The following is a 25,051-nucleotide window of genomic DNA, read 5'->3' on the forward strand; positions in this document are numbered from 1 at the left end:
GTGTTGGTGCTGACCTTTAAAGCCCTAAATGGCCTCGGTCCAGTATACCTGAAGGAGCGTCTCCACCTCCATCATTCTGCCCGGGCACTGAGGTCCAGCTCTGTAGGCCTTCTGGCGGTTCCCTCGCTGCGAGAAGCCAAGTTACAGGGAACCAGGCAGAAGGCCTTCTTGGTAGTGGCGCCCGCCCTGTGGAATGCCCTCCCACCAGATGTCAAAGAGAAAAACAACTACCAGACTTTTAGAAGACATCTGAAGGCAGCCCTCTTTAGGGAAGCTTTTAATGTTTAATAGGTTATTGTATTTTAGTGTTTTGTTGGAAGCTGCCCAGAGTGGCTGGGGAAACCCAGCCAGATGGGCGGGGTATAAATAATAAATTATTATTATTATTATTATTATTATTATTATTATTTGTATGGGTCGGTGCAAATTTAGAAACAGTTATTGTAATTTAAATAGAAATGCAAACTATCATATCATAGTGGGGAAGACTCTGATCAGGTAATCTGCATGCCTGCTTAGTCTGTTCTCCAGGTGCCAACTGTTGACAACACACTTCAAGGTCCCTGCTCTCTCTTCTTATGTTTTTTAATCTTCAAACTATATTTGGACCAGGCAGCCCTGTAAAGAGAGGGCAGCCCTCCTGACACACAGCCACTCTGCAGAGTTGCCAGAAAGACCTGTGCAATGAGAACAGCTTGGGCGTCTGGGCACAAATCTGCTTCTCTTTCGGTTGGGAGCATGGCGTGGAGGCTGGCTCCTGCATTCCCTGGGTTTGGGCCTGGAAATAAACATGACAGTATGTTACTCCCAGGAAAATGAATTTAGGATTGCATTTATAGCTTACCTCAAAAGAGAGGTGAACATTGTTGTTGTTTAGTCGTTTAGTCGTGTCTGACTCTTCGTGACCCCCTGGACCAGAGCACACCAGGCACTCCTGTCTTCCACTGCCTCCCGCAATTTGATCAAACTCATGCTGGTAGCTTCGAGAACACTGTCCAACCATCTCATCCTCTGTTGTTCCCTTCTCCTTGTGCCCTCCATCTTCCCCATCATCAGGGTCTTTTCCAGGGAGTCTTCTCTTCTCATGAGGTGGCCAAAGTATTAGAGCCTCAGCTTCAGGATCTGTCCTTCCAGTGAGCACTCAGGGCTGATTTCCTTCAGAATGGATAGGTTTTCAAATTCTTCTTTGGCTCAGATTGCAGAAGGGGTCTTCTGTCCTTCAGCCCTGCTTTGAAGGTCTGCCCCTAGGAAAACTTGGGCCAGAGCCCCCCAGAAAAATTCCATGCGGGATGAGATGGTCACCTGAAGGAGTATGCTTTGGGCTCCTGCTCCCAGTTTTCCCATGGGCCAGTTTTTCAAAACACTGCCCTCACAAAATAATGGAGATATGTTTCAGCTTGACTTCCCTAGTGGAGAGCTCTGAAGAGCAAATATGTATTGGTTCAGCAATTAATTGCTTGGGTGAGAAGCAGTCTGTTTCACTTCCGATCTAATGTGAGTTGTGAGCAGTTCCTCTGTCTCTAAATGCTGGGGACAGCTGGTTTGAAACCTACCCTCCTTCCTCAGGCTACCATGCCCGAGTGGCAGAAGAAAGAAAAGGGCATGGAGCAGTGGGCCAGTCCTCCCCACTGTTCACCCTCCTCTACCCACACCCAACCAACCTCCTATCCTCCCCTTGAGGTGCTCAGGAACTCGTTCTGCACAGTGTTTAGTCCCTTGCAGTTTTAACATGCAAACTTGGGAGATCTTGTCTTGGCTTAGCACAGGGGTGAGGAACCTCAGGTCCAGGGCCCGAATGCAGCCCTCCAAGCCTCTCTGTCTGACTCTTAGTCTCTCACAAGAACACATCACTTCCCCAGACAAAACCCCCTAATGGCCCTGCTTCCACCCTCCTTAAAAGATTTTTGTCTGACAATAAGATGTCCTTCACCACCTCTAGCCTCTTCTACAAAGATAATATTTACATTTAGTGCTCTGCCTCCTTTTTTCTCTGGCCCAACCCCACAACTGGCAAATGGCCCTCAGGGAATGCAGGCCCCGTTGATCAAAATGGGGGTGCTCATTTTTCAGCCCCAAGCTGTTGCGGTGTGTGTTTTTCTTTTTGTGAATCTGGATTAAGGGGTTTTCTCAAGGCGGTGGAGGGTGTGGGTGTTTTGTCCCATTGGAGTAGCCCTTCTTCCAATAGGAAATGCTCTGCGGGAGGGGACACAAAAATGGGAGGGTCCAGGAGGGTCAGTTGCGGGGGAGTGAGAAATGTGCCTATTTTCTCTGGGATTTCTCTATTTTCTTCTGAGGAATGTTGGAGGGTATGTATTAGTGAGCAGGTTAGCCTGGGGTATCTGACAAAGGGCAGTGAGGCCAGAGGAAAGGGCAGGGACTAATTAAGGAGCAGAATCCACCATCTTCCCGAGATGTGTGGTGTGTTGCTGCATAAAATCAGTGCTGCTGACAGGAAGGGGAGGTTCACAAATGTGCTGTGACCAATCCCAGAGGAAAGCATGGAGTAAGGCCAAGAACCAAGTAAAGATGCTTTGGCCAAATGAGGCCATGAGTTTCCCAGAGAGCTGCCGTAGCTCAAAGGTCTGTAGTTTGAATTTGCCTGAGTCTGATGACCCTGTCAAAGTGCAATGGAAATTATTGTAAAAATTGCACAGTTAATTAAATGCAATCTTGTTCCTTCACCCTTTGCTGCCCCGAGGTGCCACTTTTAATGAGCATATTTGACGCTGATTTTTCTGTTCTCACTGGGGCCGTATGTGTCTGTCTGTGTGTTCTGCTTATGAAATGAGCATGCTGGAAAAAGAGGGGGAATAAACCCATTTAGGATTATTTCCACCAGGACAAACAACAGCAACTGAAAGGGCAGCGCTACAAAAGCCCAGCTGTTCGGAGTCAGGCCTCTGAGATTTGCGAAGAGTTAAGTGAGTTGCAAACGGACAAACAGTCAAAGGACGAGCCTCCGGTCCCACCAGTAGGGGAACAAGAGGTAACTGTTTGCTGCCTGCTTTCTGCATGCTGTCCGTTGCTGGAACTCTGTAGTGCATGCAGTAGAAATTGGCAAGGGTTGCATGGGGCATGGGGGGGGGTCATTTCCTTTATAAACAAGCCTATCCAGTGCCAAAGAAAAACAACGCAGAATGGCCACTATAGCTGTGGTAAGTATGGAGAGAATTAAAAGCAGAGAATTCATGCAATGTCCAGGAATGGAATTCCAGAATGCACCATTTGAAAAAACAAAAGCTGGTTTCAATTGCCAAGTTTCATGCTCAGGCTATGAGCTGGGTTCTCTGCTATAGCCTGAAATCATGTCTATCATTTGGAGGAAAAGCTGGTCATATAGCAGTTTCCGTCCTAAGCATAAATTCAGTTGCACATAGCATACATTCACAAATGCAACCATCCTACAGAGCACGGGGGAGGAAGTTGCATAACTGGAGGTGCCTGAAGTTTCTCCTGGGGGTGGAACCACACATACGAGTTAACTGAGGCAGCAAGCTGTTTTTCTGCTTAAAAGGTACCTTGCCTGCTCAGCCTGTCACAGAAACATTAAATATATCCCCGGCTGCATACAGAGCACATGCATATAACTTTGTTGAATTGCAGACCCCGTTTTTACAAAGTTGAATATTTAGTAGTTAGGGGGATGGTTTTACCCCATACAGCATGAGAATCGATGCACACTGACTAAATGAACAAGAAACTCATTGCCTGGGACCCAGGTGCACTCTATACGAAACAAAGTGGGAAAAGGAAAACGGCATGCTTCCATTTCAAGTCGGACTTTCTGAATGGCCCGATCGTAGGAAGCAGCAACAGCAACAAGCTTGCTTTCCTCCACCACCTTTAAATGTGAGCAGAACACAAATGCCATCTCCAAAGAGCACAATTAGTTTCTATTTGTGACTGTTTAAGAGGGAGATCAAAGAGCATGGCACCTGTCCATGGAACAGTGAAAAATGAGGCAGAAGTTCATGTGAGGTGACATACGCCAGCAACAACGCCCAAATGATGCTATTTTTGAAGACTTAGCGCCGTGTGGGACAGCACTGGACCCACAATTTCATGACCAAGCCCTGTGAAGCAGGCAATGGCTAAACTGTCTGGTGGCTCATATGGCAACTAGCTCATGGGGCAACCCAGGAAGTACGCCAACAGCTTTGTCAAGCCGCCAAGAGAAGAGTTGGAGGCAATGCAGAAATCACAAGGAGAATCACATGCACTGGAGTAAGGCCAAGCGGAAAGCTCTGATATCTGAACTTTTGGCTACAAATTGAGGAACAGGGGTGAAACTGAGGCCTAAATAGAGGAGGGACAAGTCCAGATCAGCGATCAGTGCCATCAGCTTCTTGATATTTTCCGTACCACAAAAGTGTTTCACTGCCCCAGCCCCCACCTCTGTTGATATGGATGACTCTAAAATGGCTCTTAGATCGCTTGCAATGCACTGTTGTTGTTGCTTTTTAATTGTGCTGCTTCGTTTCTGGTTCCTCTCTCATCCCTCCTGCGGCTGTGCTGCTGAGTTTTGCAGATATTATAATCTTTCCTTTTGTCACTGTCAGGTTATCAGGCTGGGGCTTATGCATGCTGATGCAACAACCAGTGTATTTTCTCTGTTCACCTGCTCGGCTAATCTAATGTTTTCTTTTTGGAGTCTCTGCTTCTTCTTTCCCCAAAACCTCATACCAGGAAGGGACTTAAAGCTGAACCATATGAGAAGGGGCGGGGGGCTGGTCCTTGGTGCCTTTTCCTTCTCATTTTGAAGCCTGGCTGAGCTGATTTAAAGATCAGAGAAACAGTGCTATTAGAGATGGTGCTTAACTCTTTCCTCCAGTGAGGCGCCCCTCAATGGGCTGGTGTGTTAATTTGGGGGTTGTTGTGAGGATGTTTTCTCCTATAAGCTTGGGGTGGGGGCAGGAGGGATCTGAACTGAAGGATGGGTTTGAGCACCCTCTCCCAGAGCACCAAATCACCATCTTCAAAGCAGGCCCTCATTATCAAAGCAAACATTGCAAGCAATCCTGCATTGTCTGCCTTGTGTTGAGTTTACCGTATTTTTCGCTCCATAAGACACACTTTTTCCCTCTTAAAATCTAAGGGGAAATGTCTGTGCATCTTATGGAGCGAATGTGTCGTCCCTGGGGCTGGGGGGGGGGCTGGCCTTCCCCCACCAGCCCCGACCTGCTCTTTGGGGCTGGGGGTGGGGGAAACCCGGGCTTCCCCTGCCAGCCCCGACAAGCTCCTGAGCAGCTCTGGGGTAGCCCGCGAAGCCTCCACAGGGCAGCGGGGAGCCTTCATCCCGCTGCCCTGGGGAAGCTTCGCGTGGCTATCCGTGGCTTTTGCAAGGTGCAAAAGGGAGGTGGGGGAAGGGACAGAGCGAGGCTCTCTCACTTCACCCACCTCCCGCAAAAGCCCCCAAGAGCCGCATATTTTTTTTCTTGAATTCCCCCCCCCCAAAAAAGTAGGTGCGCCTTATGGTCAGGTGCGCCTTATGGAGCGAAAAATACGACACTCCTTCTTTTCAAAGTGTGGTATGGTAGTTCCAACTCCCCCTGCCCCCTTTTCAAGGATTTTAAGAAAAGTTTGGATTTGATATCCCGCTTTATCACTACCCGAAGGAGTCTCAAAGTGGCTAACATTCTCCTTTCCCTTCCACCCCCACAACAAATACTCTGTGAGGTGAGTGGGGCTGAGAGACTTCAGAGAAGTGTGACTAGCCCAAGGTCACCCAGCAGCTATATGCGGAGGAGTGGGGAATCGAACCCGGTTCACCAGATTACGAGTCCACCACTCTTTACCACTACACCACACTGGTTAATAGGAGAAGACAGACAAACAGGCATCCTGGGATGTTTTATCAAAAAGTAATCAGTTTCTAAGGGCATCACACAGCTCCTAGGTAGGGGCTTTTGGATTAGGACCACAGTACTGCAGGGGGCTAACTACCCCACCACCACCACCATTCCACTCAGAGCTATTATTTCCTTACTAAGGAAAACTTAGGTCACACCATAGATTAAAAAGCACATTGCTTTTCCGCAAAGAATCCTGGGAGTTGTAGTTTGCAGTCTCTCAGAGCTACAGCACCCATAACAAACTGCAGCTCTCCCATGATTCTTTGGGGGAAGACATATGCTTTAAATGTATTTTTAATGTATGCAGCCTTTGTTACTTCTCGTCTAGTTTGGGCTGTAGTCATCCGTATAGCTTGGTTTACCAAACCTTTTCTTAAAAAATGGTCCATCTTGGTCTCCCTTCATAATCCATCTTTGAAACAGGATCTCAGTTCCTGAAAATGGCCCCATCTTTTATGTTCCCAGGAAGTCTGCAGTAGCCAAATAATCAGCTGCTCAGATGTTTTCATCTCCATTGCAGAAGGGTTTGGTTTTTTTTAGGAGCATTCTTCACGTAAATCTCCAGAGAGCTGTTATTTCTGCCCTTAATCTCTTCTTCTGAAGGTAGTGCTTTCTCTCTGTCTGGTGGATTCATTTGAATTGGGGCGGGGGAAGGGGCGGGAGAGAAGCAGGAGGCTGCAATTAGCCACAAGGTAAAGATCATCTCTTCTCTCAGACATTGCTGAAGAGGCAGATTTGTCCATATGGAGGCAGTTCCAGATTGCTCTTTGAAAGTTAGGTGGTTGATATTTCTCCCTTTTTATCCTGGAATATCAACCACACAAGCAGCAACAAACCCAACACCCTTTGTGCTTTGGCAGCACAGGAGCTCATGAAAATGTTTAAAGACCGAGGACGCAATAAGATTTGAACCACCAAGTAATATTTATCCGTGGGAGCAGCAAACATTTTCTGCCTCTACTTGCTGAGGAACCTATGAGCACATATTCCAGGAATCTTGCCTTCTGCAAAGGATTCTGGGCCATATTCTAGAATGTGCTTTCAGATGGTGGAAGGCTCTGGCCAAGCTGGTAGGCCTTACTGTCACCATAGATGAACTGGGAGTGTGTCAGAAAAAAACATGCCTGAAATATGCTGACCCAGTTCTACCAAGGAGAAAGGTGTGGCTGGATGCGCCTAACTGCACCAAGAAAACTAGATGTTAGGAAGAAGCACTCTAGACTTCTCCCTGACATGCAATTTTCCTCTGTATTTGAACCTCCCCCCCCCCCCCATGGAGGACCAGTTAAGGATTGGTGGGTAAATTTATTCAGTTCTTGGAAGAAGAACTGCACCCATGACATGTTATAAGTGGAATAGGGAGGTAAACCACATGGCACGTTAGTTTTAAATTTCTGTATTTCTATTGGGAAGGGCTATATATTAATAAAAGCTATTTTTTTAACAAAAAGTATTCACTACTCATTTTAGCACACTCTTACTAAATTTGCATTTTTCTGAACCTATATGCAAACAGAAACACAGATCTCCTTTGAAATTGGCACTTATCTTAATCTTTCCCATCGGTAAGCAAAAACGTCGCCTTTATTACAAAACGCTGCTGTGCAGTTGTTTCATTTTTACATATTTTGTTCATTTGTCGTATGCTGCATCCCTTTTGCAGTGGTCACTGGGTGTTGTATGAAAATGCATGAGCAAATCTTTTCTTCCTTTCATCCTCTCTCCAGCTGGCTGAATCATCCATCGCTGGCTCCTTCTTTAAAGCACAGCCACTTCCGCTAAGAGGAGACTGATTAATGTTCTTCCTCTCCTCACCTTTGCCCCTGTTTCTCCCCTAGAAGTTTGATGAAATCAGTCTGTCGGAAGGAAGCACAGTGGACCTGGCAATCCCGCCAGAGCTTCTGGAGCAGATGCCTGAGCTGGCAGAAGAGATGATGGAACCAGAAGACTGTTTCCCAGAACGTAAGGATGGGCTGCTTTCATTTCTTTTCCTGACTTTAAGCTAGAAACGCATTATCAGAACTGTCAAAGCTTTCCTGGGCTATTCCACTTCAGGTTGAAGCTGGAGAATCACAGAAAAGAGGGCAGGAACTTGGTATCTGCTGCTGCCCCAGAGGGCAGGAGTAGATCTAAACTTGCAGGAAGCAGATCTAAACTTCCAGATCTAAATTTGTTGGTTGAACATTACATGAAAACTGATGATGGCGAGAGTAGTTTAATTATGGAACTAGTTACCTGGAAGAAGGAACCTGGGAGAAATTTGATTCCATTCACACTGAAAGATGAACTTACCTAAATTTGTGCTTTCCCAAACAATATGTGAAACAAAAATCTCACATTAATGAAACCACCGTCAAAGCACAGATCACACCTGTCTCCATTGACTAATCCACAGAAATCAAGGGTCCTGCAATCTCCAGCACCGCCATGGTGCAAAAAACATGCATCCAAGGCACAGATCCTTTAGGGGTCCCAGAGGCCCTTGGGATCCAGGAGGGTTGATGGCCCCCAAACGAGGCATCACAGAGGAGAAGGGAGAAGCTGTTGTGAGGCTGTCTCCTCCACCCACTGGCCCCGTAGCAGTTTTGTGTATGTATATATTTGTAGCTGCCCCAGTTCCACCCTTGCGTCTCACCACTGGATTGCACCAAGCCGACTCACGGGTGTTTCCTGTAACCTTGAGCTGATTGCATCAGTCAAGATGCCTTTTTCACTCTTAGGATGAAAACATGCCTGTGTTTGGTAAACACTCAACTCCACCTGCCACTGAAAAGACAGGGATGCAATGTAGATTTTTGCTGTCTAATTCTCCAGTTAACAAATGCAATCACTTGACAGCCTTGAGTCTCTGTTGCAACTGATTGTTCCATGAGGTTCTTCCTGATGTGTTGGAAGGTGGGGAGGGATGGAGGAGTAGGAGAATAAGGTGAGCTAAACTGTCATATATCCACGAGCGTGCATATCCCAGAGGATTATTTAATTCAGAAACAAGCCTGCTTAGTGGGTATCAGATGGGGATAACTTGCAAGAAATGCAAGAGCCCCTACAGTCAGCAGAATGGCATTTTGGCATGTGAAGGATGATCAAATGAGGTAGCAGAAGCCCTGCAAGGGAAGGGGATGTCTGTAGTTCCCAGGCATTTTCTTGGCAGCTCTTCTTAGATATAACAGCTTAACATGAATTCACTTGTCAGAAAAGGGTGTGGTATGACGATGCAGGCATTCCAGTGTATGCAATTCTTCAGTTGTTTGTTTCTAGATGTCTCCTGTTTTCAGTACAGTCATACCTCGGGATGAATACGCTTTGGGTTAGGCAAATTCAGGTTGTGCTCCGCAGCGACCCGGAAGTAACAGAGCGTGTTACTTCCGGGTTTCGACGCATGCACATGCGCAGACCATCAAAATGACGTCATACGCATGCGCAGACGCGCCGAAACGCGGCACGCGCAGACGCGTCGTCGCGTCTTGCGTTCCATTTGGGATGTGAACAGGGCTCCAGAACGGATCCTGTTCGCATCCCGAGGTACCACTGTACTTTTTTTTTAGTATAGCGTAATGCACAAAATAAATAGTTCAGTAAGACAATGACTCAAGCATCTCACCCTCTTCTCGGCTCCAGATCCATTTCAATCCAGCTTTGGCCTCTGTAGATGACCTGTGCCAGAAACTGGACAGGGAGAATACTTTTCTGTTGGTTGTGCTGGACCTCTCAGCACCATGCCACTGAACAAGGCACACTTCCAGACCAGTTTCGTTCTAGACCTTTCTGGATGGCTTGTTCCAGATGGTGGTGCTCAGGGCTCCAGCCCCTCTCAGATGGGCACCATTGCCATTATAAAAGAACAAGGGAGACATTCATGGTGAGCTCCAGCATGTGGATTCCTATTCCATATCTTAACAGGTGGCCTTTGCGGTCCTACATGCCCCTACCTTGTTCCCCATGCTTAATATTTAGATGTAACCACTAGTGGAGGTGATTTGGGGTTTGGCACCACCAGTTTGCAGATGACACCCAACTCTATCCCAACTGTCCATCTCATTCAAGTGAGACTATGGAAATCCAGAACCATCAGACTGGATGTAGGAAAACAAACAGCACCTTAATCCAGACCAGACAGAGGTGCTCTTGGTCAGTACATCAAAGAGGGGTAGGTCTTCCCTTGAAAATGCAGGCACATGGCTTGGAGGGGAGGGGTTCATTTGGACCTGGCTTTGAATTTTGGTGCTTTGCCCAGCTGAGGCTGGTGTGCAAAACACACCCATTTCTGGAGACTGCAGTTCTGGCCTCAGTGAAACATCTTTAGTTACATCACATCTGGATTAATGTAGTGCGCTCTGGATTTTGTAGCTGACTTTAAAGAGTACTCAGAAGCTGCAATTGGTCCAAAGTGCTCTGGCCAGGGTGTTAACTGGGGCCGCATATAGGGAGGACACAACACACCCACCCCTTGAAGCAGCTGTATTTCAACTTGTTTCTGTGGGTAATTGTGATGAGTCTTAAAGCCAGGCCAGCTCTGCCAGCTCTGGCCACAGTTAGCAAATGGATAATCAACTCCTTACACATAATTCCTAATCATTCTCTTCCTAGATGTTTAGAAGAGCCAGTTGTGGGGTGGGTATTATGCTACAATTTGTGTTAATCTCCTTAAATGGAGATCCAGAACTTGTATTCTTTTCTACAATCCCACCAAAGATGTCTATAAGTTCCTACCAGCTGGTATCCCCTCCAACGGTATGGTGATAGTGTAGAATTTATACAGGATAACCTCTGTGGTGTTAAGCACTACCTATGAACCATTTTAAATTCCATTTCTTAGTCTCTAACTGAGATTTACCTAAATGGGGATTTGTTCCATCCTGCCTGCCATTTCTGTCCCTTCACTTTCAAACTCAAACCTTGCCTTCTGTACCATTCGCTTCTAATAGCAATAAGCAATGGTATAGTCTTGAAATTAAACCCATAGCATTACTATTACAGCCTTTCACCAACCCTTCAAACTCTGAAAGTTTATGTGTTGCCTCTTCTCTTTCCACCTTTGGTGGATCTGCCTCCACAGAAGCCATGGTACTTGTGTTTCTTCCAGTTTATCCCTCCATGTTAAAAATCATGCAAATAATAGATTCCCTGAGCCCACCACCCTCTTAGTGTGGTTTATGTGATAAAAGAGTGGATGGAAAGGCAATGGAATTAAAGGGGTTGGGACTAGAGCAAGCACAGCCACCTTCTAAGTCAACAGCGAAACACTGTCTGGAGAAAAGCGTGTGATATATGTGGGCTATTTTGGAATTATTGCTATTTTTAAAAAAACCGCCTACATATGGGCAGACTACGTGATAAGCATCACGTCTCCTTTGGCCCTCTGCTCAAGGCTTAGAATATTTCTATTAAATGTACAATAAGTTGGCCATTTCTAGCCTTTAATTCATTTGCAGATGTTTTTCTCTGATTGAGCTTTCCTGAGCTGTGACAACCTGGAATTATCTTCCACTTGTAGCAGCAGTAAAAGCCTGCTGTTCTAGTATACACTACGCTCAGCTTGCATGCATGTACACAGAGGGAGAGAGATTTTATTGTGATTTAAGTTAGGATTTTTGAATGAAAGCCTAGAGCTGGGTGGGGCGGGGCAGGGGACCTGTCCACTATGAAAAGAAAATGACTGCATTCAACGGAAAGGACTTTAAATGTTCCCTATTGTGGGGGGAGGTGACAGTGTCTGTGTGAATGATAAGGATCGTTTAAATGGCGTCAAAAGTATTGCCATCTCTGGAACACATTGCCCAACAGAGCTACAGGGATGCTGGCAACACTGTACCTGTTGTCAATGAGTCACATCGAACATTGTAAGTTAGATGTTATTCACCATTGACAATAAGTATAGGAAGGAGGCAAAGCTGCTGCTTTAACTCAGGGATGGGGGACCTATGGCCCTTCAGATGCCATTGGACTACAACTCCCATCATCCTTGACCGTTGGCCAAGCTGGCTGAGGCTGATTGGAGTTGGAGTCTAATAACATCTGAAGGGCCACAGGTTCCCCATCCCTGACTTAGCCAGTTAAGGCCTTTTCCCACAATGCCTTTCAATTCTTCATTTTCATCATAGTAGAACTATTCTTTTCTGTATCTGTTTTTTTGCAGAACCAAAGGTTATAAATTGGGTCATAGGAACCATGTATTTCAATAAAAACCATAAAGACTAAAATAGATAGTGTACATAATTCATTTTACCAAGACTATGGATAAGCATAGATTGTTGTTGTTTAGTCGTTTAGTCGTGTCTGACTCTTTGTGACCCCATGGACCAGAGCACGCCAGGCACTCCTGTCTTCCACTGCCTCCTGAAGTTTGGTCAAACTCATGCTGGTAGCTTCGAGAACACTGTCCAACCATCTCGTCCTCTGCCGTCCCCTTCTCCTTGTGCCCTCCATCTTTCCCAACATCAGGATCTTTTCCAGGGAGTCTTCTCTTCTCATGAGGTGGCCAAAGTATTGGAGCCTCAGCTTCAGGATCTGTCCTTCCAGTGAGCACTCAGGGCTGATTTCCTTCAGAACGGATACGTTTGATCTTCTTGCAGTCCATGGGACTCTCAAGAGTCTCAGTTATTTGTAAACTAGCCATGAGCCCGTTTCCTCCAGGTTGCATCCCACTAATGGGCTTAATGTTACTAGGGGGTAGATTTTTGTTCAACACCAAGAGATAGACAGCAAGAGTGGTTTTACAATGGAAACGCTTGCCTCAAGAAGTAGAAACCCATCTACTGGGGTTGCTCTAGCTCTGGGTTTCTTTCATTGAGTAGGGGGTTGGACCAGATGGCCTACAAGACCCCTTCCATCTGTGTGAGTCTATGAAAGTCTGTAACGAAGTGGAAGATGAACAGAAAGACAGAAATGAACTTCAGTAAACTGAAGGGACTGAAGACTGCATTCATGCACAGTAGCACTCTGTACAAGATTAAGACATTTAATAATGTTGAGGCGAGTAAGGGGTGACATGGTAGAAGTGCCTAAAATTACGTATGACATGGAGATAGTGGATAGAGAAAAGTTTTTATCCCTCTTTCGTTGCCCTAGAACTTAGGCACATCCAGTGATGCTGAATGTTGTCAGATTCAGGGCAGATAAAAGTGGCCACATTAATAACAGGGTGTTGAACTAGGTGGACTATTGCACTAGGTGAACCATAGACCTAGGCCTTTCTTTTGTTTTTAAATTGGGACAAGGGAGAGCCCTCCTAGTAGCTCCTAGCATTAAACAACTCTTTCTGGTCTTCCTTTATCATTTCAGCTTGTGTCCGATTCTTCCCGTGCTGTTCAGTAGACACCACAAAATTTCCTGGCAAGATTTGGTGGAGACTGAGGAAAACGTGCTACCAAATAGTTGAACACAGCTGGTTTGAAACTTTCATCATATTTATGATTCTCCTGAGCAGTGGAGCTCTGGTAAGCTTAAAACTTGTTGTTTTCCCTTACTGCGTTAGACTTTTAAATATGTGTGGTTGTGTGTTGAGAGAAGACATGCCAGCGAAGCTTGCTTTACTTTAAGATTGGATATAAATTTCAGGCATTTATAAGCCCCATCTCTAATAAGAAACGAGCATTAATTAGACCCCTGAGTTCTTCTCTGGCTTGGGTTAAATCCAAGCCAGGGAAGAATTCCTGACATCTCTTGTTTAAAGGATCAGTTGGCAGGTGATGGGAAGCATCTCTGCCGAAGATCCTAGTGCAACACTGCATATACCCCTCCTCACACACCAGGGTTGCAAATTATCATATTTCTTGCAGAACAAACAGTAGATTCATGAATTCATTGTTTGCCACCATATGGCTTCATTGGTCAATTCTGACAAGGTAATAATCAGTATAAATATTCAGTGGCATGTAGTCATTTATTCACAGAGCCTTTTATTAAAGAAAAAGAATTCCCCCCAAAGACAACATCTGGAGAATGTAGCACTCTAATTCACCACTTTTTACTTCCAGGCATTTGAAGACATCTACCTCGACAAGAAAAAGAACATTAAAACCATGTTGGAATATGCTGACAAGATCTTCACTTACATCTTTGTTCTAGAGATGCTTCTGAAATGGGTAGCTTATGGCTTTAAGAAGTACTTCACCAATGCCTGGTGTTGGCTTGATTTCCTCATTGTAGATGTAAGTATTGTGTTTTCCTTCAGGGTCGGTTCATACAGCAATGTGGAATGAGTTCAGTTTTGAACTATGTGAACACAGTTCACAGTTTGAATGTGGATTGAGTTACATTTGGGTCCTATGAAGGACAGCTTAAAATGCACTTGTGGCATTAGGCTTTTTAAAAAAGTATAAAGTGAAATGATAGAATTTGCCATTATTTTCACTGTAAAATGAAATCTATAGATGTGAGAGGTAAAGGGATCATTCAGTGGTGACATCTGAGCTGAGAGCCCTTAGCAAAACTCCTATAGAATACCAGACTGTGGGACAGTGATGATTTGTGATAGCAGTCCCCCTTCACCGCATTCACAAGAAACCATTCAAAGTTGATATTTCTGCCAAACTCAAAGTACAGGAATTTTAAATGTATATGGCCACCTCATGCTTTAAGGATTCTCAGCAAGGTAAAAGAAAGGGACACTGTTGTACCAGAACTTCTGAAGAGGGCATATGGAGCAATGGTTTCAAATTTGAGGGAGCTTATTTAGGCTGGTTCTTAGGAAATGCTTCCATCCTAACCATAAAGCTGTTTGGGTGATGAAACTCACCAGGGCATCTCTGTGGCAGGGAAGGTTGGGGTCAAAATAAACATCTTACACAATACCATAGATACAGTGACTTCGCCTTCCGTGATCCATTTAATTTATCCGCCATTCCTGCATATTTTACTATAGCCATTTTATTCAGTTCTCCTATCTTACATCACTCAAGTGTTTATTATACTCTTGAATTTACCTTAATGCTGCCTGTGTTTTCACAATTATTTTCCATATATTCAGCAAAGATTTTCCACTCCTCTTTAAATACATCTTCTTCTTGATCTCTTCTTCTTTACATTAGACCATCTAGTTCCACATATTCTATCATCTTAAATTGCTAATCCTCCTTAGTTGGGACCTCCCACACTTTCCACTTTGGGGCTATCAAAACTCGGGCCGCCGTTGTTGCATACATAAATAAGTTTTTCTGACACCTAGGAACCTCTGTCTGAATGATTCCTAGCAAAAATGCCTCCGGTCTTTTGGGGAAGGTTGTTTTAAGCATTTTTTCATCTCATTATAAATCATTTCCCAATATTCTTTAACCTTTTTACATGCCCACCACATATGAAAAAAGTTCCCTCCATTTCTTTACACTTCCAACCCAAATCTGATTCTACTTTATACATCTTAGCCAGTCTTCTCAGGCAGAGATTTCTGCCTCAAAAGGCCTTTAATCACTCTGGGGGTTTTAAACCAAGGTTCTCCCAATGTCTTTTTTGGTACAAATGTTGCCTTTGTAACTCTATTTCACGTGCCCTCCCCAGAATCCCTCACCAGATTTTGACTTCAGAACCTGGAGATTCTATGGACTCTGGGCACATCTAGAGATTCCATGACAGGTTATGGACAGGTTATTGGGGGAAGAGCAGGCATCCCTTAAAAGATCTCAAGGCGCAGGTGGGTCCCCTCCCCCAAGCAAGGGCTCCTCGTTTTCACTCTTGGTTTGGTTCTTCTCTTTCCCAGCTTCTCTCCTCACTGTGTTCCCAACAGTTGCGGCTCCCAGTGCTGTGGCTGTGACAAGGATGCTGAAGGAATCAGGGCACAAACGTTCCTTCCTCCCAACTGCCTGCCACTCATGCAGTTCACACACTGCTTGGATATGTGGCCCTGGTAGTAGCAGTGTGGCATTCCTTTTTCATGTCCCTTGCAAGTTCTTAGCTATCCAATCAGTCCTGCTGTCAGCACATGGCATTCTCCTTCAGCTGCCCGAGGCCCCTACATCTCATCAGGGCCCACTGCTGATGTTCGCCTGGGACCCCTTTTAAAATCAAACCCAGAAGATAAGGGCCAAGGAGGAGACATGACAGTGCAGCAGTCACCCATTAGAAGGCATGGCATTCTGCAGAAAACAGAACAGTGGAAACATTTGAGGCTGGCAGCCACTTCTTCCTGTAGTTGCAACCATACATGATCACCCCAGCACTGCCTTGGGGGGCACTTAGCTTCCTCTTTGCTCCAATCAATGCTCACAAAGTGTTAGACATTGCTCCTGCTGTTAGGAAGAGGGTTGTTGAGCTATCAGAAGAATGGTGCCTTCCATACTGCACAGATTTGCAATAGTGTGTGGGTCATTGGGGCTGCTGAGTTGTAAACTGTTTCTGCAGCCATCACACTACTAAATTGGGTTTCATTGGTTTTATACCGTTGCATAATTTCTCACCAACCATGAGAAGCCTGGATTTTCTACACCTCTCTTAATTCTAGAACCAGGGGCTGACCATCCAATGACGGTGAAATGTGGGAGGTTTCAGATAGACAAAGGGAAGGACTTCTTTGCATAATGCATTTAGTACTATGGGGTTTGCCAGTACAAGCTGTGGTGATGGCCACAAGCTTCAATGGTTTTAAAAAGGGACTAGAAAGATTCCTGAAGGAATACTAGTTACGATAGTTGCATATAATCTTGCATGTCAGTGGTCTAAACCACTGAGCCTCTTGGGCTTGCTGATGAGACGTTCGGTGGTTCGAATCCCTGCGACGGGGTGAGCTCCCATTGCTCTGTCCCAGCTTCTGCCAACCTAGCCGTTCGAAAGCACACCAGTGCATGTAGATAAATAGGTACCGCTGTGGCGGGAAGGTAAACGGCGTTTCCGTGCGATCTGGTTTCCATCCCGGTGTTCCATTGTGTGAGAAGTGGTTTAGTTATACTGGCCATATGACTTGGAAAGCTGTCTGTGGACAAATGCCAGCTCTCTCGGCCTGAAGCAAGATGAGCAGCACACCCCACAGTCACCTTTGACTGGACTTAACTGTCCAAGGGTCCTTTACCTTTTCACTTTTGCCTCTGGACACCAGTTGCTGAGGAGCACTAGGGTGGATGGCGGTGGCACTCCTGTCTTACTAAGGGGCTGCTTCCCACAGCAGTCTGCTTGGCCATTGTGGGAACAGGATGCTTGGCTAGATAGGCCTTTGGTCTGATCTAGCAGGGCTTTTCTTGTGTTCTTAGGTAGATTTGATTAGCAAATATTGGACAAGGCCCTTCTGTAGGTCACACATCTCTCATTTCAGTAGGAAGGGGCTTATTTACACAATCCATGGGATTTGTAGATGCTGCAGACTAATTATGATGTCATTGTTACCTATACACATCATTTATGGACCAGGTATTCTCCAGACTCAACTGGTCAACTTCCCCCCCTCCTGTGCAAATTTCTTCCATTGGGTGCTGTCATCTATTTCCTGATTATTTATATTCTGCTGTGTCCTTAATGTCTTATGTGGTACAGGTAATATTGTTCTCCTCCTTCCAGCCTCCCTATTAATGTTTTAATTTACCTAAATTTGGAAACTCCTCCTTCTCATCTTTTGACCAAGAACCACTTTATTGTGGACAGAGTTCCTTTAAGTAAATAAATAAATTCTGAGCAGCTTACAAGATCACACTTAGCACTTGTGGCTTTTCAAGTGTTGAGAGTAGTGCTTAGATGAAATATGAACCCTAACGCGTGAGGAGACGTTTCAGTGATTTGAGTAGAATGGAGGAAAAATTTCAGTGAGGTGGAGCTACCTTCTGGCTCCAACAGAGTCCCCTTTTAGTGGTTGTTGCCTGGGGCTGAGAATTTTTTTTTACTTAAAAGTCAAACTAAACGCAAGGTGGGCATTCTGTCCCCTACTATGGAGAGGGGCCAATTTGCATTGCAGTGCAGAGGGAGGGAAGATCTAACACATTGCTTGAACCAATTCCCTGATTTCAATAGCTTCCCCTCCCCAAACCTGCAAACAGTGGTGGATGAAGCACGAAGGCTTAAATGTCTATGACCATTAAATGTTCCCCTCTGCAGCTTTTTGCCTCTCTCTTTTTTTGAAAGCTGGCGATTTGATTTGGGGCTATTGCATAGTGGCAAATAGATAGATTCCCTTTTCCACAGGCCCAGTTAAAATTGTGGGGGCCATGTGGCTGCTTTTTGTAAAAGCAAAAAGAGAGAGAGAGTTCAAATGAAGGATCTTTTCCATCATGTGCGGTTTTGCCCTGAAATCTAAAAACAAGATCAGCAACTTAAAAGGGCAGGAAATCCAATTCGTTTTTAAAGCCAGTGCTTGGGGGCATTCCTCCCCCTACTCCCTCACCCACTACTTACCCAGCTCTGTGGCAAGTCTTTGACACTGATTTCTACATGTGGTGCAGTAAAAACCATTTCATCATTGTGGATTATTGAAGCAGATTCTCGCTTGCTCCCATAATCCATCAACTAAAGACTATTTTTGTCCAGTAGAGAATCCCTGAAGGATGATCTCTGATAATGGGCTCCAATGTATCTCAAAGCAATGTGCCTCTTTCGCAAAAAGCGAAAGAACCAAAACTTGAAAAAGCTGTGTAAAAAATTGCATATTATCTGAGCAGCCCATGCACCATAACCAGCAAAACCATGTGTGAGATAAAACAAAGCAATTTCTGACAACAGGCGTTCCATCACTTTCTTCTGACCACCTTGCCCAAAGTCAGCTCTCTTGCTGAGTGCCTTTATTTCATATTCCTGGAATTGAGCTTGTAAATAGGTTGCTGAGCAAGAATATGTCATGTCACCGCATCTTTTCAAAAGGCGACTTCAAACATTAGCTCCATTATCATAATAGTCCATTGCACTTCAGAAAGTTTTGTCTAGTAACTTGGGCTCTGGATTTTCATGGTCTCATTTCCTTCTTCTCTCATCTCTCTCTCTGTACGTTCCACCCTTCATCTTTCCATGCTAGCTGCCAAACTTCAGGTGCACTTCCCAATTTTCTTTCAAACATGCCAGTTCTCCCTCAGTCGAAAATCACAGTGGAGGCCTGCAGACTTGAAACATTTGCTCCCAGGCATGGATTTGCTTCCGTTCCCACACTCTATTCAGACATCTCATGTGATTTATACTAATCACACCAGCAGCATCAGCTGCATAAAAATCCTAACATCGTGCATTGTGTTGCACTGTATGATACTAAAGTTACCATAGCCAATACTGTTGTTACTTCCACTTACTCAAATTTAACTTTCCTCTGTTCTCCCCTGCAGCCTCCCCCACCTCTAAATCTGATCCAGAGGGTTGGAGGATTCGGCAGAACAAAATTTAAGTTTGCACAGGGAGAAGAAGGGAAAGTCTCATTGTGCTAACTAAAGTTTGCACGCACAGCGTTGGACAAGCCTTGTAGCTGTAAGGCGTGATCACCTGCCACCTTTTTTTAAAGGTGTGCATCAAAAGTTTTTCACATGTGCACCTGTGAATGTGATAAACAGGGTGCTTCAAAAACACATGTATCATACAAGTCCATTATTAGGAGAGCCATGGTCAGCTTTGATCCCCTGTTGAAGGCACAGAGATCAACCATTGCTGCTTTGGTGGGGCTGTAACTGTACCAACTATACTGATTCTGCTCTTCCATGTGGACTGGTGTCAATCAGCATGGTGTTGCCACTCAGGTTGTGTATTTACTGCAAGTACTTGATGAAACCCAGTCAACGATCTTCCACTTCATCTGTAATCAGCCCTAGGCAGAGGAAACCCTCAGTGGTCCCATGAATTTGGGGCAGTGGTTCTGGGTCATGAATGGTTCTAGAACAACAATGTGGCTCTAGAGGAGAAGTGGGGAACTAGATCTCGCCAGATCACTCTAATAGTTGGATGGGCCTGTCCACCTGTCAGTCACCTGACATTCTTTGATACCAGGTGAGTCAAAGGTCAAGGTGTGGCTGCAAAGGAGGGTTCTTCTTTCACAGCCCCATCTCTTCCTTCGCATCCCTGGCTTGCCTATGGATTATTCCTTTGTAGCCGAAAGTCACCACTTTCCACAGGATGACAGAAAGAGGTACCAAATCCAAAAAGTGCAGACTTTCGGCTGCAGAGTAAGGATTGAGAGCAGACCTTGTGTGCTCATGCTTTGCAGCTGCAGCTAGAATTCAAGCCAGGGATGCAAATAAAGATTCTTCCTTGAACTTTCCCTTGCCCTACAAAATACGAAGTCCGCCCCAGGAAAGGTGGCCGTGGTTTGCTCAAAATGAAATTTCTGAGGCCTGGAGGGCCTAGCTAGTTTCCTCATAGCTGTTCTAGAGCAATAGTGTTTCTAGTGCACAACTCTGCATGCACATCATTTGTAACAGGCAGCAAAGCTCTTCCCTCTCTTTGTGTTTGTGGAGGATATGTGTGTGTGTGTGTGTGTGTGTGTGTGTGTGTATGCTCTGCCGCTTTCTCAAATGGTTTCCTGGAAAGCTATGCCTCTTCCAGGATTTCCCCATTAAGTGTAGAATGTCTGGCTGCAATACAAGTTTAACAAAATGCACACACGTCTGGGCCAAAAGAGAGAGAGAAAGAGAGAGTCTTCTATACAACGCTTGAGTGGCTAGCAGGTTAACAACATCTCATTCAAGAATTAGACTGAGTGCCAGCCTTCTGCCAAATCGGCTTGAAAAAGAAGTTGCCGTATGGAGTAGATGCATTGATGTCTCCTAATGACTTTTAATTGTTTTCTGGATTTCTTTCCCCTGTTGATTAGCAAGATGGAGGTTTGTGTTGCCTTGGCAGTAATTGCGCAATCTGCTGTAATCAGTTGTTCCCAAACAGCCACCACCAGACTCAAATCGTATGTTGTTGTTTCTAAAAGTCTTTTATGCGAAGGTAGTGGATTTCCAATGCATTTCTGTTATAAGAGAAACAGCAGATTGCTTCAAGAACAATGTGGCACAGGATCTAGCAATAACAATGGTGCCAACTCCGGTGGAGAAGCCTTTAGCAAGTTAAGGAAGCCCAGAGAGTTTGTCTAAACGTATAGCCTTTTTTTGCCTTCCTTCTCAGTTGATGTTAGGGCTGATGTGTGGCCACCACAAAAAAACCTCAGCAATCAGACATGTCCTCGCTAACGTTTAACAATTCAAAATGTGTGATGATGTGACACGGTAAAAAACCAGTGTATTGATTTGGTCCCCAGTGAACTTTATTGGCTGCTACTTGGGCGGATGGGGAAATGTATCATTCAACAATGCCCAAAAAAATCATTGGCTTATAGTGAGTGAGTGAGTGAGTGCGTGTGTAGCTTGGAATCGGAAGATAACCCACCACCCACCATCTCTTTAATTAACACATAACTAGCATTGCTAAAAGAGGAGAAATAAAATGTGCAGGAATCCTACTGGTAAATAAAACATGCTGTTTATTTATAGTTGCTTCATATGCACAAGGATGGCTTTAGAGTCTGAGCCTAAATCATGTGAGGTACTTTCATGGCTGCCTTGTGCAGGATGAGAGAGTGAGAGCGTGCAGGAGGAAGGGGCAGAGCTTGGGTGTTTAGTGGGAAACCACAAAGTGTGTTTCACCTGACTATCTCTTTGTCTCAACTCCGCCCTCTACTGACCGGAGGAATGCAAGCAGCCATGTCACATGTTTTAACCTCTATCATCCGCCTATCAGTTTATTAAGTTAAACAGATTTATAAACCATTTGATGTTTTTAAAATCTCTTAAGCATTGCATAATATAAAAATAGGCAACTTAATTAAAGCAAAAATACAGCATAGAGTGGTAATATAAAAGCATATGAAAACCGATAAAACAGGAATTCAAGCACACAAAACAGACTCAGGGAACACCTGGGGCAAAGGAAGACTTTGGTAATATGGTGCCCTGAGCGAAGACAAGATTTGGCGCCCCACTAACTTTGGGTAAGGTAAAGGGACCCCTGACCATTAGGTCCAGTCGTGACCGACTCTGGGGTTGCGGCGCTCATCTCGCTTTATTGGCCGAGGGAGCCGGCGTACAGCTTCCGGGTCATGTGGCCAGCATGACTAAGCCACTTCTGGCAAACCAGAGCAGTGTACGGAAACACCGTTTACCTTCCCACCGGAGTGGTACCTATTTATCTACTTGCACTTTGACGTGCTTTCGAACTGCTGGGTTGGCAGGAGCAGGGACCGAGCAACGGGAGCTCACCCTGTCGTGGGGATTCGAACCGCCGACCTTCTGATCGGCAAGTCCTAGGCTCTGTGGTTTAACCCACAGTGCCACCCGCGTCCCTAACTTTGGGTAGGTACCTGTAAAAATATAGGTTTATTAATATTAATACTTTGTGCCTCCTCGGCTCAGCGCCCTGTGCAGAAGAACCACCTGCTCTGCCCTAAATCCAGCACTGCCTGGGCAAACGGGTTAGGTATATTGCTTTACAAGATACCTGAAGCAACTGATAGCAGAGGGAACGGCACTCCACAGTACAGAGGGAGTAGCAGGAAATGCCCATTTCCACATCACCGCCCTATGATATTCTTTAGGGCGGTGACACGAGCTGAATTTCCCCAGGTGATCCCATTGATCTTTCAGGTCTTTACAGGGGCAAGTGGTCTTTCTGACATTTACTTGAAAGCATTATGAGTCAGGTTTTCTACAGTCATACCCAAAGTGACCTGTGAGCAAAAGAGCAAAAAAAAACACCCCAAAACACACACACACACACACACACACACACACACACTCAACAATTAAAATAAATAAAACAGCAACCAGTTACAGATGCAAGCATCAATAAAAGCAAGCAAGTGAGAAAGACAGCAACTACAAAAGCATAAAATGGTAAAAAACAGGGAAATAAGTCTCATTGAATGAAAACAACTTTTAATTTGGTTCCTAGGTATCTTTTTTATTTGTTTATTGCATCTATGGGACACTTCATGAAATAAATTTGCTAGGCATTGTTGACGTAAAAACGTAATAACATAATTGTATTGCGGTACGGAAGTAAACATAAGAGATTCCCAGCATAAAACCCCAAATACCTGTACAATAAAGCAGTATACATCACATTAATGAAGGCTTCTCCTGAATCTATTTATGAGACGGTATTCTAAGAATGAGGCCCTACCACTGTAAGCATCCCATCCCCAAGAGCTGCTTCGTGGGACATCTTCAGAAGAAAAGGCTCAAGAGTAAAACCTTGTCAAATCCAGCATGGAGTCCCTAAGGCAGTTGGATGGCGCCTTGCACGCCTCCTTCTGGCAACTTCTGCAGCCAAGCTGGTGCCAAACGTCTTGCTCTGCTTTCCTTTGGACCACATCAGTGAGGCCAAGAGGAAGGTCTTGTTAGATAGATAGATAATTTATTATGGTTGGAGCCCAGCTTATAAAACACACTTGGGGGTACAATCCCAGAAGGAAAGCAAACATTTAAAACAATGCACAACAATAAATTTAAAATTTATAAATGTGATAAGCGTATAGACACTTAAAACTTTAAGATAAGCTACCACAGAGAGATGACCCAGAGTCACCCAAGGAACCGAGTTTGGGGATTTTCTTAACGAACTAGTTTGGGTTGGGGGATGGTCTGCGCCTACAGATCTGTACACAGAATCTGGCGATCATCCGGGTCATCTTATGATCTTTGTCTAACAGGAAAAGGTCAAATGTTTGCTTTTCCGGGAGGTCAGCGAGCCCCACCAGCAGGGGATCAATGGTCTCACTACGTGCCTCTTCATAAAAGGAACATCTAAAGAACAAGTGCTCTGGGCTTCCTATATCCCCCAATGAACAGGCACAAAGTCTCTGAGCATATGGGACTTTTTAAAGGGATCCTTCCAGGATCGGCGAGGGCAGAGCCGAGCTTCTGGCGAGTGTAAAAGCCCTTCTTGTATTTTTGGATATGAGAAAGAAGAGATATGCCGCTGGTGCAGCTCTATATCTCTCGATTTCTCCATTTTTATAGTTGGGGCACCTTGAGCAGTCCTGTTGTCTCTCGGTGAGGGTCTTGTTGTCTGGGCAGCCCAGGACCTCCATAAACACTGCCCAGGCTTGTGCCCCAAGGAGGTCCCTTTGGTGCTGCTGATGCAGTGGTTTGACTTCACCCCCAAAGGCACACTCCATTGTCTCTCAAGAGAGATGGATGCCAACCACAACAATACGCAAATAATAGGGGAAAGTTCACACATGCCTACAGTTTGTCATAGGTGGAGGAATAGGGAGAGAGAGAGAGAGAGAGAGAGAGAGAGAGAGAGAGAGAGAAGAGAGAAGAGAAGGCCCACTGAAAGTTCAGAAACATCCCACACCATTTGGTGGGTCATAAACAATATATGTATGATATAACCTGGAAGCAGGAAGAATACAGCGAATAATGTTGCGTCTCTCAGTCAGACAATGCAGCTTTGCTACCAAAAGAGCAAATTCACAGTCAGTTACACTAAAAGAAGCATTTTACTAATTAGCCTCCAGGCAGTACGTGTTTCCTGCCAAGAAGTTGTTAACACCAGGTGATTCAACGGAATCTGAAACTACTCTAGAAAGTGCTTAGTTTCAACATTTACATACTTAGCTCATTCCCTGTCACAGCTGATTAGTAATAGTATTGTTTGGTCTACTTTGCTAATGATTCTTGATCTGCATATTTTCAGTCGATTCAGAGAGATTTTGGTAAGCGTTAGAATCAGCGCTTCCAGCGCTTTCGCAGGATTTAATTGCCTGGGGCTCACTTCGTGTCTGTATTGAAGGCCCATCACCGCCTCCATCCTCAACACCAAATAGGGGGAAGGCGGATGGCTATTATTTTTTTATTATTACTACTATTAAATTACACACCCTTCATTAGCAGTTCCCAGGGCGGGTTACAACAATGAAACATTAAAAACAGTCAAAACAAATTACAGTCACAGGAATAGGGTGGGACCTTCAGGTGTCAAAGGCTGGGTGAAGAGGTATGCTTTAAGCATTCACTAAAAGTTAGATGTACCTCTGTGAGGAGGGAATTTTGCAGCTGAGGGCCTTCCATGGAGAAGGCCACCACCACTGTGAACTTCTGAGGGAGGTGGAGCTACCAAAAGGGCCTCCGCGACTGATCTTGACACCCAGGAGGGTCTGTAAGGAAGGAAGCAATATCTCAGGTTCGTAGTACAGTCAGTGGTTTTTTTTCTGAGGGGGCGCAGGGGTACACATACCCCTAAACATTTTGTGAATCTTAAGTTTGGCCTCATTGAGGGGCAGTATTTCAATATGAGTAGGAAAATGAGAGTACCCCTAAACATTT

At 45.0% G+C, this 25,051-nt stretch overlaps 1 protein-coding gene and 1 long non-coding RNA gene across 8 annotated transcripts in view; one reads left to right on the forward strand and one right to left on the reverse strand.

The window, feature by feature from the left end:
- Positions 1-25,051, forward strand: part of LOC308459004 (sodium channel protein type 5 subunit alpha-like) — a 294,603-nt gene that overhangs the window by 234,529 nt on the left and 35,023 nt on the right. For 5 of the 7 annotated variants that reach the window (XM_080973958.1, XM_080973959.1, XM_080973960.1 and 2 more), the window contains 4 exons: positions 2,840-2,986; positions 7,691-7,814; positions 13,134-13,288; positions 13,829-14,002. In XM_080973958.1, coding sequence (XP_080830084.1) covers positions 2,840-2,986; positions 7,691-7,814; positions 13,134-13,288; positions 13,829-14,002 — 600 coding nt within the window. The remainder of the gene's footprint in view (positions 1-2,839; positions 2,987-7,690; positions 7,815-13,133; positions 13,289-13,828; positions 14,003-25,051) is intronic. The other 2 variants (XM_080973961.1, XM_080973963.1) reach the window with 1 other exon arrangement.
- LOC308459218 overlaps positions 22,506-25,051 on the reverse strand; it is a 96,318-nt gene continuing 93,772 nt past the window's right edge. Inside the window, exon 3 of the long non-coding RNA XR_013977914.1 lies at positions 22,506-24,882. This is a non-coding gene — a long non-coding RNA (uncharacterized lncRNA). The remainder of the gene's footprint in view (positions 24,883-25,051) is intronic.

The sequence above is a fragment of the Podarcis pityusensis genome (assembly GCF_964106645.2).
Source record: "Podarcis pityusensis genome assembly, chromosome: 12".
Taxonomy (NCBI): Eukaryota; Metazoa; Chordata; class Lepidosauria; order Squamata; family Lacertidae; genus Podarcis; species Podarcis pityusensis.